At 38.9% G+C, this 16,737-nt stretch overlaps 1 protein-coding gene across 7 annotated transcripts in view; it reads right to left on the bottom strand.

Annotated features, from left to right (window-relative positions):
• Ufd4 (ubiquitin fusion-degradation 4-like) overlaps window positions 1–16,737 on the bottom strand; it is a 716,632-nt gene that overhangs the window by 257,920 nt on the left and 441,975 nt on the right. For all 7 annotated transcript variants that reach the window (XM_067153526.2, XM_067153530.2, XM_067153527.2 and 4 more), the window contains one exon: window positions 9,805–10,044. In XM_067153526.2, the coding sequence (XP_067009627.1) occupies window positions 9,805–10,044 (240 nt within the window). The remainder of the gene's footprint in view (window positions 1–9,804; window positions 10,045–16,737) is intronic.

Genomic DNA, 16,737 nt, shown 5'->3' with positions numbered 1-16,737 from the left:
TACATTTTTAGAACATCAACATAGAAAAACATCAAGGGGAAAAAACATTCTCACAAACGGCAACAATACAGGTCAAAGCTAGCATAAAAAATTTAAAATGCACAAAAATTGTCAAGAATTTAATTCAAAATAAAGAAAAACATGTTAAAAAATACACGGAGTAACTTGCACATCATTACTTGTAAGAAACATGTCTAACATAAACAGCTTCTTAGTTTGTTCCAAATTACATACAGGAGTATGAGTTTGGTAACGTAATTCATTACACTGTCATCCACGACAAAACTTGACACAAAGTTGCACTACGCCCATAGCTTCTATCGCTGCCAAAGGCGCTGGTACTGCTGTGCGGATCTCACCGGTTTCATCCTGATCCTTGGGTTCTTGCTTGTTACTGCCTTTATCAATCGTCAGCAGTTCATGAATTTCGTCTACAGTCTGCACTTCGCAAGTGGCAACATGGTCACCATATACGTGGAAAAATTCACCTTTTCTTCATCTGCCCCAAGCTGGCAACATTCTTCATCCATATGATCAGTGCCTTCTATTATTTACATTGAAACACTAACAAAGCCTGCTTTGTGGAAACAGTCGTTTACAGATTCTCAAACCAAATCAAAACTGAGATTTTAAGTGAAGACGTTTCCAAGAAAGTCAATGACTTCTGCACAAGCATCTATATATAATTTGAACGTGTGATACAATATTGTGAGAAAACCATAATACTAACACCTATGTATCAAAAGAAAGTTGTCCATCTCAATATTACTAGAAAAAATATAACTTATTTCATTAAGTCCTTTAGTCATTTATTCTAATGATAGGATGCTTAGGTCATTGCAGAGAACTTTACTCGCCGATAGAAGGCTCTATGAAAATTGTCTCTGTTGATCTTTCTATGCCAGCCTGACAGATGGCTCTGTGCAAGTTGTCTATATAGATCTTTCTATGTTAGTCCTATAAATGGTTCTGTGAAATCAAATTATCACCAGAATGTTAGTTGTTGCTCCATGTTGGTTCCAATAAGCGAGAAATAACCAAATAGTAACATTATTTAATAAAGTAAACCTTCAGGACAAAAATTTCTTCAATATTTTCAATACAGTATCAATAAACATTCCTTCCACGCCAACAAACATATCACATCACCCTTCCCCTCCCAACTTACGTAGCTCACCTCTAAGGGCCAATCTTAAGCCAATAAATGCTTCACGCCCCTCTGCTTCCCCCACTATACACAACTCCCTTCCGTGCGCCAATCACAAGCCTAAAGCCCCGCCCCCTCCAACCCACCCCCCTCCGCAGAGACGACATGCGTACAAAACAAAGAGTAAAAACGTTAGCGACCACTAGTATCCGGACAACGATTCACACAACAAGTCAAACGGGCCAACAACGCCATAGGTAAGCACCAACATCATCTCTCCATCAACACTTTGACAAAACCTTCAAGTTTTTTCTTTCATTCTTATCGAAATTAATACAGTCTTTTTCTTAATTTCAGAACCAACCAATCACAACATTATTTCAACAGCCCCATCAAACTTCCACAACATTCTCAATATTATCAAATTTCCAATATCAACGTTTTGAAAATATATTGTCAATCAGATAAGTAAAGAACAGCCATTCAACCTTCGTGTCAAAATCATACCAACATAGAGAACAACAGCTCATCATCATCTCTACAAACTTACTCAGATGACTTAAAATAAATTTAAGCCAACTATAAACTTTGTGTCAACACATTCTAGCTGAACCAATCTATAAATAACCTATGAACTGTTGACCATTAAACATTACGGGCAAATATACGCTAACGTCAATAACAATTGCCCAGCATTTGGAATGTTTTTCCTTTACATTTTATATTCATCAATGTAATCTTTTTCATATTCATTTACTATATATTAGCATGTTATTTTACTTATACTTCAAACTCTGACTTCGGCTTTAAGCCATCAACTGTCACTTATAATTATATGATACCTCCATTTTTAACACCTTGAGTGTCACGTGAGACCAACGTTGACTCACAGAGCTTAATGCCATTCGGGCCGCGTGAGTCCGCTGTGGACTCGCGCGCACTCTCCAAGTCTCCGAACCCGTGGTGCCATACTTTCATCACACTTGACATGTAAACGTATATTAAATGCAAGTAGGTGGCCAGTACGTCATGAATCTATTCTTGGCCTGTTCATTTGTGAGTCTTATGTGACACCACGTAGCCTGTACGTCACTGTAATATATCAACCAAAATAAATAATGACGGCATTATTTTTTGTTTTCAGATCGTGCCATGTGTACAAATAACAAAAGCTTGTACTGTACAGTGTACTCATTGTTCATTGTCTCATATCAGGGTTTGTAGACGAATTGAAAACATAGGACATAAAAATTACATGAACTTTCTAGAAAAAATATTTGTAACTTTGTCTCATTCACAATCACACCGCAAATTGGTACACTTTTTGCATATGAATTTAAAGTATAACAAATGAGACTTTCTGAAGATATATAATTCAAACTCTGTTTCACAATCACACTACAAATTAGTGCACTTTGAAGAAACAGTCCAAACAGAAGAAATTTTCACAGGCTGGTCATTTGAACTTAGACTGTACACTCTTTCTCATGGCATATTGCCTTCTTGATTCCCGATGGATCTCTTCATAACAGTTACTGCATCTCCGTCTTCCCTGCCGGCTTACATCCTCCATTGATGGTTATGAATTTCATGTTTTTGGTCCGTATTGAACAATATATAAGTAATAATAATAATAACTTAAATGTTTCCACCTTTTCAATACAATATATCACTTTCCTCAGAAACAATAATGCAGCCAACCTAAACTCAATCCTAAATTTAATCAAAGGAATTTTTCCAAGACAATTACACTTTCTCCCGCACCCTTCAGCCCCACCTTAAGCCCTCTTCCTAAGCCATATTTCATTTCAATACAAGAACTTACTGATTTCCATGATTATAATTTTTACAACACCCCATTTATACTTTATTCTTTGTTAAAAACCTCTTATTATATGTATATTCCTTGTATTATTAACTATTACCATAACATCTCATTTCACTTGTTATTCTTTAAAATAATATTGTCTTAGGATTTCGCCACAAATGATCTTTGCTCCAATACGGCTGATGATGACCCCTAGATGGGTCGAAACTAGTACCGTATAATTTTGTAATTTTGTGAATATATTGTATTGAAAAGGTGGAAACATTTAAGTTATTATTATTATTACTTACATCCTCCAGTCGGTGGGGCAATACCTGCTTCTTTGGTACTTGTGGGGGAGTGTGAAGATCTTTGATACCGGTACCTGTTAACTGTTCAAAAATGTCCTCTTTGAACTGGGTACCAGATATACTCTCATTCCCAAGTTGATTGGAAATATAGATGGCATTTACTGTACTTGTGCTGATCAATATCTATATAGCTATTTTTCTGTATCATTTTACTTCCCGTCTCAGGGAATTACTATAGCTCTTTTTATGATCTGATAAATCAATGTACGGTTTGCATGTGTTATACTCTATAACACTCCGTGGTTTTTGCACTTCACCATCCCTCCTCTGAATAGTGACCATCTCACCAGTGTGTTTAGTTGTCAAGATTAACACATCTCTTTTATCATGCCATTTCTGAACAACCACACCAGTGTTACTTTCACGGGCTCTTGTCTCTCCTCTTGCTAACTTTCTTTTAGCAAATCGGTTGGATTATACTCCCGATTAGATTTAAATGTTCCAAAGATATGAGTTTTATTCTTTAGCAGTTCAAGACCTAATGAGACAGATGTATACCAGCATGTCAGGAAGGTGAGAACTGTGCTAGAGTACGTGGTGACACATTGGTCTCACGCGGCCTATACAGCCGGAAGGTAGTGTCAGTGGCCGCGTGAGACCAATGTGTCACCACAATTTCAACACAATGTTACGACTACAATTTTGGCCCAAGATGACTAAAAGGTACATTTCTGTAATGAGATGCAATATTTTATACTCTATAGTGAGAAAAAAAGAATGGCCTGGATGGATTTATTTTTTACTGCATATGTGGCACTTAAGGTGTTAAGTATACCACCTAAGAATCTACTATTTTAATATCATTTTAATGTATTGTATATTTTCAATGAAATGTACAGTATATACCTTCCACTATGTATTTAAAATCTAATACTGACTAAGGCTTCAAGCCATCATCTGTACTACTGTACCATCTAATGACGTCCTATTCATCAAGTGAACTACACATGAGTTTATCATTATATTAGATTTTTAGTTATTTCATGAACGTTTTTATAATAACTGTAAAATGTTTGGAAATGTTGTCTGACAAAAATAATAAGGTTTTGATTAGTGACTGAAGATGCCTCACAGTAAGAGGCGAAACAAATCTCACGTTTGAAAAATGTTTTAACTTAAATGCCAACTTCTTGTATTGTATTGAATAGGTGGAAATAAATATTAAATATTTTCCTATATACATTTTGTACTATATTGTTTCCGTTCAACTGTTTTTAGTTTGAGACTTATGCTTTCGTTCTTCAAAATCCTCTTCTCAATCCATTGTTATATATTAATAATTGTTCATATTCTCTGAATTCTAATAGGTAACAATGAAATATTTTGGCGGACTTGCTATTGAATGCCTTTGTGAAAACTTATGATAAAAATAACTGTCTCTATTTGTTTACAAGCCTATTTAGGCACTTGACAAGCAATTTATGCAAGTTATTACCTTACACAAACATTTTGCACAGACTACTTTGTTGCACGAAGAACGTGTGTCAGAGGTTTTTTCTGCTTACAATTGGACTTCACTTGACATTGTCGACGCTTATGACTGGCACATTGGACCTGAGTCTGAGGCTCAGGCTGAAGTGTAGGGAGTTCAATTAACCAGGATCCTGTCTACACAAAATCAGATCGTAGCTCTTGTATTGAGTCAAGAATATAGTCGCGTCGAGAAATTCTCTGTCCCGTAACTTCCTTGTAGACTATCCATGAATTTATTGCTGCTAGATCAAGTACGTTGTAAAATACATGTACAGGCCACCTTCGGCATCCAGCCCTAGTGATGTATTTACGTGCCATTTGATCAGCTACATCCACACCATACTTCGTTCCGTTATAAAATTCAGGAGCTTCTTGTTATCTTCACTAACGTGAACGCTCGGGTGTAGAGTGCTTAGCAGAAGCACATCCTTGTTCACTTTTCCCTGATATACTGTGAGAGTAGTGTGATCTTCCTTCCGAAGTAAAACAGTCTCGTACAAATTCATATGTAGTGTTTTTATTGACTCCAGGATTTCCTTCCTTACTTGACTGATTGTTCAATCAATAGTTCTTTTCTTCTCTTTCAGCCTCTCAGCCAACTTTACAGATGTAAAGAAGTTATCAGTGGTCACGTTACGACCTTTCATGAGGTATGGGTCCGTAAGTTTCATGACAACATTTTCAGGCAGTGACTCATTGGCAGGTCGCATTTCGTCTTTCCCAAGAAACCCATTGCACACATACATAGGATCAACGTCTACTAGTACACAGAATTTTATGACAAATTTATCTGGCTTGTTGGCCATGTACTGCCTGAACCTGCACCGAGCTTTGCTGGGGAAGAGTTGTTCATCAGCTGTGACATACGCTCCTGGTTTATAGCACGCATAACAATTCTCAATAAATGTATTCCAAATAGCAGACTCCAAAGCAAATTTATCTGTCTGCAAACGAGTGGATCTAGTTTTTCGGAGATCAAAGCGCAAATACCTCAGATTTTCTTTGAACCTATTCCTTGCCATAGTGTTAGTGAAAACAGGGGGACCCTATAAAGAAGACCACATATTATTTACGGATAGACTAGTAAGTTTATAAGCTCCACGGGCGTATAACAAAGCAATAAAAGCATCTAATTCTTCCAAAGAAATAGACCAATTATTATCCATTGTCTGTCTACAAGCTTCGGTCTCAGAGCACATCTTTATATGCTTCAACATGGATGTGTCAAAGAATAAATGCCAGGCACTAACGTTGCTATTAGTCTCCACGTTACGCTTAGCATGAGAAGTAGGCCCTGCTGCCTCTTTCAGTAGATTCTGAGCAGCCATCCTTCCAGGGAGGTTCTCACTACTGTTGATAACAGTCCAAATAGTTGTACCATCTTTAGCACATAACTGATCCCCTGGTGCAAATGAAGACTTTACCACTTCACGACCTCTACCCCCCTCGAACCCTTCCTCTTCGAACAGGTGGCCCACTGCTAAGAGACCATCCTCTCTGCTGCAAGATTAATCACGGCTGGTTGAAGGAGTAACTGTATCTACTGTCGGTATGAAGCCCACAGTTTGCATATTTTCATTAGCCGAAACACTATCACTATCGAACATATTACCACACTGTTGAGGTTTAAAATCCTCGTCGTCACTCATTACATCTGTATCTGTTAATGTATCTTCGTCACCTGATTCGTCTTCTCCTAGCTTTTTCAAGTTCTGCTAATAATTGAACAGGAGTAAGTTTCTGATGCCAAGCCATTATTACGCACTATACAACACAAGAGACAGGCACTAACTCGTCCACTCGCTACCACTGCTAGAGGCATATTATTTAGTTACATCATACACCCCTATAACACCACTTGTAAATATATCACAGGAAGCAAGCAGTGAGCAGAATAGAGCTCTCCATATCAAGGAAAAGATTATAATCTATTAACTTCATTGCCCGTATTGATGGTTAAAGTATTTGCAAATATAAAGACATGAACTTTCCACCTAATCAATACATTTATTCAATTATAAAGTACTTAAAACATGCTAATATGTCGGTACCAGTTTCGACCCTTTTAGTGGGTACCAGTTTCGACCTTTTTAGTGGGTACAGACATATTAGCATGTTTTAAGTACTTTATAATAGAATAAATGTATTGATTAGGTGGAAAGTTCCTGTCTTTATATTTGTGAATCAAGGAAGTGAAGCGGTCAAAATGATCGCTTATGGCCTTCCCAGGTATAACGGACAATATCGGTGTTCCCGTATTATCTACGGATATAATTCTTGGCGTGAATGTACATAACCATAAAAGATTAAAAGTCAGAAAAGGATAAATTTCGTGTGTAAAAAAGTACGAGCGTGGAAATACCTTGAAATTCCCTAATGGTCAAAATGACCGCTCTGGTCGTTCTAGTGTTAATCTTTTCATGTTAGTCCTTGCCTATTATTTCTTTTGCCCCCCCTTCCCTACACTAGCCTCTCACTGTGTTGATCCCACTGCCTGCTCGATCTTCATCCAAGGCCTGCTTATAATGCCTGCTCATTACAACATTTTAACATGGCACTAAATGAAACAGTGTGTTTACAAATATCCACGGTGGGCGGCAGCACCAAATGGCCCCAGTCTGTCGGAATAAAATAGCGGAAAGTGGGGTAGTACTGCACCTCTTTTTAGTGTAAATGGTGTATTATACAACATTGTATTTGTTGGCAGATTGCTTCTCCACAAGATTATGAGTATGGGCATAGATTAAAATTAATATAGTCACTTTCATGTAGTACATTAGATAAGTATCCGGGAGAAATGAAGTTTGGAGCAGATATTTCACCGCTAATAAAGGGAGGATTGCAAGCAGAAACCACTAATTTGAATGATTAGAAGAAAGTTTGCTCTCTTATTTGGGCCAAAATGACAGTTAAAGAGTGACTGCTCTATAATAAATAAAGGACAAATTATATGGACTTGTCGAAGCAGAGGGAGTCTATAATGAAGAAATTGGAATAAACCATCAACTCGCCAACGAATCGCTGTGCTTTGTATTTCATGGATTGACGAAAAAATTTAAGATTCCGCCTGCCTACTTCATGGTGAAGGCATTACAAGGAAATGAATTTTCCTCCTGGTTCAGCAGGTTTTGAAGGCTGGATTCTATGTTATTCTTCTTGTGATGGATAAGCATAGAACAAATACTTCCATGTTCCAAACATTTGGTGACTGAGAATTAAGTCATGTGGTTCATCCATGCAACTACATATGACAGTTTCTGCCAATATGTTGAAGAGATACAAGAAGCGTCCAAAGATCCCAATAAAAAAAAGACTTGCCAAAGACACACATCAGCCTATTATTATTACTGTCCGACTCCTAGGCTGAATGGTTGACATTGAGTTCTTTGTTTCGGAGGGCATCGGGTTTGATTCCCGCCCGAGACGAGGATTTTAATCGCGTTGATTAATTCTCCTGGCTCAGGGAATGAGTGTTTCTGTCTGTCCCAACACTCTTCTCTTCAAACAAAATAACACACTACCAACCATGACAAAACACGCAACAGTAATTAAGTCCCTCCACATAAGGTTGGCGTCAGGAATAGTATCCAGCCATAAAACAGGAGACAATCCGTATATGAGTGATACAGTTCATTCCCGGAAACCTACAGGTGTGGGAAAAGCGGTGGAAGAAGAATATCTACTTCCTCTTCCATTGTTCGTCTTCTACAGAATGAATTTTTTTATGTGCTGACACAGGCCTTTCAGGAGATCCATTTGAAGACATGTTCAGGGCTATTAAGAACGGAAAAGGGAGTAGTGACATGCCTGACTCACGGGCTGCTCAGAATTCCGTAAAGAGACTTCTGAAATCCGGTATTCTAATTCTACCGATGGTGGTGGCGTTATGCACAAGCAAATTTCACAATTTCTGCCTCAATGTCTTCTTCCAAATTTGACTAATCAGAATCAGTGGTATTTGACTTAATGGAAGATGTTCGTGAGCCCCCAGAATCAGTATTGCCACTTTGGTGACAGCTTTGCAGACACAAGTGTATGTGGTTATTTGGAGCATGTAATCCAAGAAGAAACTGAATGTAGTGCATGATTGAATAATGTTTACACCTCAGTTAATGCATCCCTATTGATGAACTTGATCAGTCACTCAGATACCCCTGCGGTATCCCCAGCTGCAATTTACTGGCCTATTACGGGGCTATATGAATTTGATGAGGTTGCTCTACCGTACTGCAAGAACACTTTGAGTCATTTAAAGTGTATTAGTAACAATAATCACCAGGAACTTGCATCACAAACTGTGGTGGCCAAAATTATGAAACCTTTGCTCAGTATTGTAGGAAAGTACGATACAGACTATATTCCAGGTTTTCTTGTCTGTTGAAACCTCCATCTCGAGAAGTCCTGAAGCTATAAATCTCTATAAACCTCTTTATAAGTAAAACTCTTTCCTTTTATTACTTTATTTCCAGAGTTTGAACTTTGTTTATGTGCTTGTCTACCTTTATTGCACCAATAACTAGGGCTGTTTTGTGCCGCCAATTAGTGGCAGATTCTTTGCAAGTCGTGCTACACGCTTAAGTATGGAATGAGCAGGCAGTATAAGCAGCCATCGGGTGCATAAAGAACATGTTCCTTTCCATATTCCCATCTTTCTATACATTACTTGTGAACAATTAGCTTTCTCTTTCCCTTAATTATATAATCTCAGGAATAATGTTTGCCTGAAACAGGAAAATGTGCTTTGTTAAAATTAAATAAATACAGACAATCTGCCAGCATGTTTCAAATCGCCTACTAATTTAAACAGACAAATTAGACAATTTTGGGAGGGTAGAAGAGTCTGGGGTGATAGCGTTTATGAAATTTGGAACACTTTATGAATGATCAAATACATCAAACATTTAAAAAATTGAGATCAATGATCCACTACCCAACCCAGGAGCTTCCTGGAAACGGGTTACAAAAGAAGAACATAGCAAAAATTTTTAATAAGTAAATTTCTATACCTTAAAACAGCTCTTGAAGACACGAACGCGTTGCTTCTGCAATTTGCTAGTTTTCCGCGACCGTAATCCTTCATCCCAACAACTAGTTGAGAGTAAGGAGAGCAGAGCTTGAACCAGGCCACTGCTATGCAGTTCATAAGCTGACACAACTCCATCTTCCTGGAGTAATTGGGTAAGATCTTCTAGCGCAGCCTGTAGGAGTTCCCGCCATGCATTAACACCCTCACGATTAGTCATATGCTAAAACAACAAATAAACTGATATTAAAAAAACATTAACCTTCAAAATTGACAATAGACAGTACACGATGTGCTTACAATACTGAACCGTGTCGTACAATATTCATCATAGTTCAGAACTCTTTCCTTCATCCTGTTTCAATGTTTCTTACAACAAATGTACCATTTACCAAAATATTCATCATTATAATTAACGCTTTGAAGCTTCTTTCATTGACTGCTGCCATCAATATTTAAAATCCTGCATGCATCACAAATATTTTGAATATTTTCCTGGATTTTACAATGATACTTATGAAGAGTATTTTGTATTTAACACATTAACACCCAAATAAAGTTTTTCTTACTTTCTAGAGATTTATATTTTAAAATGTTTAAAAGTGTTAAGATACACCATCTATCAGGAACAATGTGGGATAAATAACATACATACATACATACATACATACATACATAATCATTATAGACTGGTATGCCTTTCAGCGTTCAGTCTGCAAGCCTCTGTGACTACTAAATGTCGTCACATACCTCAATTTGCAACTAGTGTTGTGGCCTCATTTAGTTCTATACCGCTTATCCTTAAATCGTTAGAAACTGAGTCTAACCATTGTCACCTTAGTCTACCTCTACCTCTCATACCCTCCATAACAGAGTCCATTATTCTCCTAGGTAACCTATCCTCCTCCATTCGCCTCACATGACCCCACCACTGAAGCCGGTTTATGCATACACCTTCATCCATCGAGTTCATTCCTACATTAGCCTTTATTTCCTCATTCTGAGTACCCTCCTGTCATTATTCCCACCTGTTTGTATGAGCAATCATTCTTGCTACTTTCATATCTGTTACTTCTAACTTATAAGATATCGTGAGTCCACCCAGCTTTCGCTCCCGTAAAGCTGGTCTGAAAACAGACCCATGTAAAGATAGTTTTGTCTGAGAGCCTTCTTACAGAATACTACTGAACGCAAACTGCGAGCTCACTGCATTAGCTTTACGACACCTTGATTCAATCTCACTTACTATATTACCACCCTAGGAGAACACACAACCTAAATACTTGAAATTATCGACCTGTTCTAGCTTTGTATCACCAATCTGACATTCAATTCTGTTGAATTTCTTACCTACTGACATCAATTTAGTCTTCAAGAGGCTAATTTTCATACCATACTTATTGCACCTATTTTCAAGTTCCAAGATATTAATTAGACTGCAGGCTTTCGGCACAATCTGCCATTAAGACCAAGTCGTCAGGATAGGCCAGACTGCTTACTACATTTCCACCTAACTGAATCCCTCCCTGCCATTTTATACTTTTCAGCAGATGATCCATGTAAACTACAAACACCAAAGGTGAAATATTACAGCCTTGTCTAACCCCTGTAAGCACCCTGAACCATGCGCTCATTCTACAATCAATTCTCACTGAAGCCCAATTGTCAACAAATGCCTGTGATTGATTTTAATAATCTACCTTTAATTCCATAGTCCCCCATTGTAGCGAACATATTTTCCCTCGGTACCCTGCCATATGCTTTCTCTAGATCCACGAAACAAACACAACTGCCTAGTCCTCTCGTAGTATTTTTCAATTACCTGGCGCATACTGAAAATCTGAACCTGACAGCGCCTCTGTGGTCTGAAACCACACTGGTTATCATCCAACTTCATCTCAACGACTGATCGCACCCTTCCTTCCAAGATGCCAGTGAATACTTTGCCTGGTTAACTAATCAATGAGATACCTCGATAGTTGTTGCAATCCTTCCTGTTCCCTTGCTTATAGATAGGTGCAATTACTGCTTTTGTCCAATCTGCAGGTACGTTACCAACACTCCATGCTAATCTTACTACTCTATGAAGCCATTTCATCCCTGCCTTCCCATTATATTTCACCATTTCAGGTCTAATTTCATCTATTCCTGCTGCTTTATGACAATGGAGTTTATTAACCATCCTTTCCACTTCCTCAAGCGTAATTTAACCAACATCATTTTCCTCCTCCCTATGAGCTTGGCAGTTCACAACACCACCAGGATGATTTCCTTTTACATTGAGAAGATGATCAAAATATTCCCTCCACCTCTCCAGTGATTCCCTGGGATCAATTATGAGTTCACCTCAATTACTCAAAACACTGTTCATTTCTTTTTTCGCTCCCTTCCGAAGATTCTTTATTAATGTCCAGAACGGTTTCCCTGCTGCTTGACCTAGCTTTTCCAGGTTATTGCCAAAATCTTTCCACGACTTCTTTTTGGATTCAACAACTATTTGTTTTGCTCTGTTTCTTTCATCTACGTACAAATCCCTGTCTTCCTCGGCCCTTGTTTGGAGCCATTTCTGATGAGCCTTCTTTTTACGTTTACATGCTGCACTCACTTCATCATTCCACCAAGATGTTCTCCTTTTCCCATTTTTACACACAGTTGTTCTTAGGCATTCCTTTGCTGTTTCTACTACAGCATCCCTGTATGCCACCCATTCACTTTCTATATCCTGAACCTGCTTAATGTCTACTGTTCGAAACTTCTCACTAATCATATCCATGAACTTCTGTCTAATTTCTTCGTCCTGGAGATTTTCTACCCATCTACCCTTACTTGTTTGCAGACAGATGTCACTTTCTCTACCCTAGGCCTACAGATACTTAGTTCACTACAGATCAGATAGTGGTCTGAATCATCGAAAAATACGCGAAAAAGGCGTACATTCCTAACAGATTTCCTGAATTCGAAGTCGGTTAAAAATAAGGATCTGGCTTTCAACAGTCGCATGTATCGAAAGAATGCTCCCAGTCAAAACTCGTAGCATACATTAGTTATCAGCTGGTGGTTTGGTACCTTTCTAAGGCATGGCTTCATTCGGAAGGAGTGGCTTCTGCTACAGTTACACTAACTGGGAATATCCGAGACCATTTTCAGAAACCATTTGGGAATAGATTCACACTGTTTGGACTCCATAGTCAGGAATGAAACTATTTTTAAAAGGTTAAAAAAGATGGCACTTCAAATACTCTTGATTGCAGTGCATGGCTGACGCGGCTGACGAGATGGCAGTGAAGATGATGTCACTTGGAATGACGACACGCCGATAGCAGGGAAGTTGGCGGTGCAAGACGATAATTCAAATGAAAGCAGCGATTAGGTTTACTTAGGTTCACTGTGTGGTAGACCTACTGCTCAACTGACAAAGACAAATGACTGGCCATTAAGTCCTTTTGTATTAATACTGCATAATATGTTATCCCTTTTCTCTACAGGGTCGAGTATGAAATGAAATAACTCTTCGTAGCGAGTTTTTACGACCGTATGCCCTTCTCGATGTCAACCTTATCAGAGGAATTAATGAGATGTAACCAGTGACGTGACATGAGTAACCAAAACGGACTATATTTACTTTATATGTAGGCCTAAAAGTGGTGTTCACCATTTTTGTTAATGATGGAAAACTTTTACATTTATTTGGAATAAACTTATAATAAAATCCGTTATATGAGGCAACTCCGAGGTTAATCCAGGCCGTAAATCATAATAAAGTCCCCAGTACGTTTAAATCACAGCATGCATGCGCACCAATTGCCACGCCTAATACTGGGCCCGCCCAATCAAATTCGAGTAACGCCTCTCCAGCAACGTAACAGACGCACAAATTGAAACTCACTCCCCCTTCTCCTCTATGCTCCACCCCTCCGTTATGGCATCAATACTACACTAAAAGTAACAGGGTTAGTCGTTCAGACAAAACCGGAACATGTGGTTCCAGCTAACATCTGACAAGATAAGTAAGTTCATCTGTTTTTATAGGGTAAACACTTGACAATTTTTATATTGGGCTCTACATTCATCATTCTAAATTCTAAATTCCCTTTCTACTCTTATTCAGTTACAGACAACTCATATTCCTCCCCAGGTTGAACAATGCACCAATGGGAACGTTGATCAACAAGAACGGGACAAAATTTCAAAAAGATTTTTATCAGGTGAGCACTAATGAATGATATCAACAATATGTTTCCAACATACATGTTTTAACCTATAAAATCTTACCGTCCAACCATGTTTCTTTCTAAAGGAATATTCAAACCCAACATGATTGGCTTTATACAACGGTTCCGGATTTGTAGCAATATACTTACGACATAGGTGACCACCACCTTTGTACGAACCAACTGTAAAACCTTCAACCTAATATTCTTCCATAAAGTTGGAGAAGCCCCAATTCACGCTGTGATCAATCTCTAATCAAACTTTCGTTCATACAGTAGGAGAAATCCAATTTTACACTTTGGACTTTTCTAGTCATTGTAAAATAAATTAATTTAGTTGCTTCCTAGTTCACAAATTAATTTACATATTGTAAACTATGTGTGGTTCATGGTGTGGGTTACTGTAGTCACGTCCTAGTTCGTGAATCTTGGGCAACGGCTGAGTGGCCTAGCAAGTAGTCCTGAGAGTCGGGATACCAGTTGCTATGGAATGGGAGTGGGCATCTCGGACATACTCTTGAGTCATGGCCCTCCTTGTACTCAGGCGGCTAGGACTACACAATTCACCGGTAGTCCATAACCCGTTAGAGGAGAGAACCTCACTTGGACTATGTGCAAGTACGGTAGCATCCTGCTTCATGAATTTACCGAGCTCAGAACATTTTAAGCAAGCCTCGGACCTATAGGAGTAACGGAGTCCCACTCCCATTTGACAGGCGAGGGACTCCTTGGAAACAACTTGGCGAACGAAATGGAATTCGATGGGGAGCTATCAATATTAATGGGGCTTACGGAAGAAAGAAACCAGAACTGGCTGAGTCAGCAAAGAAGATGCATCTGGATGTGCTAGGAGTAAGTGATATTCGGGTAAGGGGAGATAACGAGGAAGAGATAGGAGATTATAAAGTGTACTTGACGGGTGTTAGAAAGGGAAGGGCAGAGTCTGGGGTAGGGCTCTTTATCAGGAAATACCAATGCACGCAACATAGATTCTGTCAGGCACGTAAATTAGCGAATGATGTGGGTAGATTTGTCAGTTGGACTAGAACTGTCTCTGTGTATTCACCATGTGAGGGTGCAGATGAGGATGAAGTTGACAAGTTTTATGAAGCATTGAGTGACATCGTAATCAGGGTCAACAGCAAGGATAGAATAGTGCTAATGGGCGATTTCATGCAAGAGTTGGGAATAGAACTGAAGGATACGAAAGGGTGCTTGGTAAATGTGGGGAAGATATGGAAGCTAATAGGAATGGGAAGCGTTTGCTGGACTTCCGTGCTAGTATGGGTTTAGCAGTTACGAATACATTCTTCAAACATAAGGCTATTCACCGCTACACACGGGAGGCTAGGGGTACCAGATCCATAATAGACTATATCTTAACCGACTTCGAATTCAGGAAATCTGTTAGGAATGTACGCGTTTCCCGCGGATTTTTCGATGATTCAGACCACTATCTGATCTGTAGTGAACTAAGTATCCGTAGGCCTAGTGTAGAGAAAGTGACATCTGTCTGCAATCGAGTAAGGGTAGAAGGGTAGAAAATCTCCAGGACGAGGAAATTAGACAGAAGTACATGGATATAATTAGTGAGAAGTTTCGAACAGTGGACATTAAGCAGGTTCAGGATATAGAAATTGAATGGGTGGCATACAGGGATGCTGTAGTAGAAACAGCAAGGGAATGCCTAAGAACAACTGTGTGTAAAGATCGGACAAGGCGAACATCTTGGTGGAATGACGAAGTGAGAGCAGCTTGTAAACGGAAAAAGAAGACCTATCAGAAATCCCAACAAGGGCTGAGGCAGACAGCGATTTGTACGTAGATGAAAGAAACAGAGCAAAACAAATAGTTGTTGAATCTAAAAAGAAGTCGTGGGAAGATTTTGGTAATAACCTGGAAAGGCTAGGTCAAGCAGCAGGGAAACCTTTCTGGACAGTAATAAAGAATCTTCGGAAAGGAGGGAAAAGGAAATGAACAGTGTTTTGAGTACTTGAGGTGAACTCATAATTGATCCCAGGGAATCACTGGAGAGGTGGAGGGAATATTTTGAACATCTTCTCAATGTAAAAGGAAATCATCCTGGTGGTGTTGCGAACAGCCAAGCTCATGGGGAGGAGGAAAATGATACTGGTGAAATTACGCTTGAGGAAGTGGAAAGGAAGGTAAATAAACTCCACTGTCACAAACCAGCAGGAATAGATTAAATCAGACCTGAAATGGTGAAGTATAGTGGAAAGGCAGTTTCGAACAGTAGACAGTAAGCAAGTTCAGGATATAGGAAGTGAATGGGTGGCATACAGGGATGCTGTAGTAGAAACAGCAAGGGAATGCCGAAGAACAACTGTGCGTAAAGATGGGCAAAGCCGAACATCTTGGTGGAATGACGAAGTGAGAGCAGCTTGTAAACGGAAAAAGAATTCCTTGAATTCCTCAAGGCAGTATTATCGGACCTTTATGTTTTCTTATATATATAAATGATATAAGTAAAGGAGTGGAATCAGAGGTTGTGGATGATAATATTCTCTATAGAGTAATAAATAAGTTACAAGATTGTGAGCAACTGCAACGTGACCTCAAATATTTTGTGAGATGGACAGCAGGCAATGGTACGTTGATAAACGGGGTTAAAAGTCAGGTGTGAGTTTCACAAATAGGAAAAGTCCTCTCAGTTTTAATTACTGCGTTGATGGGGTGAAAGTTCC

Source organism: Anabrus simplex, chromosome 9, assembly GCF_040414725.1.
Source record: "Anabrus simplex isolate iqAnaSimp1 chromosome 9, ASM4041472v1, whole genome shotgun sequence".
NCBI classification, from domain to species: domain Eukaryota; kingdom Metazoa; phylum Arthropoda; class Insecta; order Orthoptera; family Tettigoniidae; genus Anabrus; species Anabrus simplex.
Note: the sequence above shows the minus strand (reverse complement) of the source record. Positions and strands in the feature narration are given on the sequence as shown.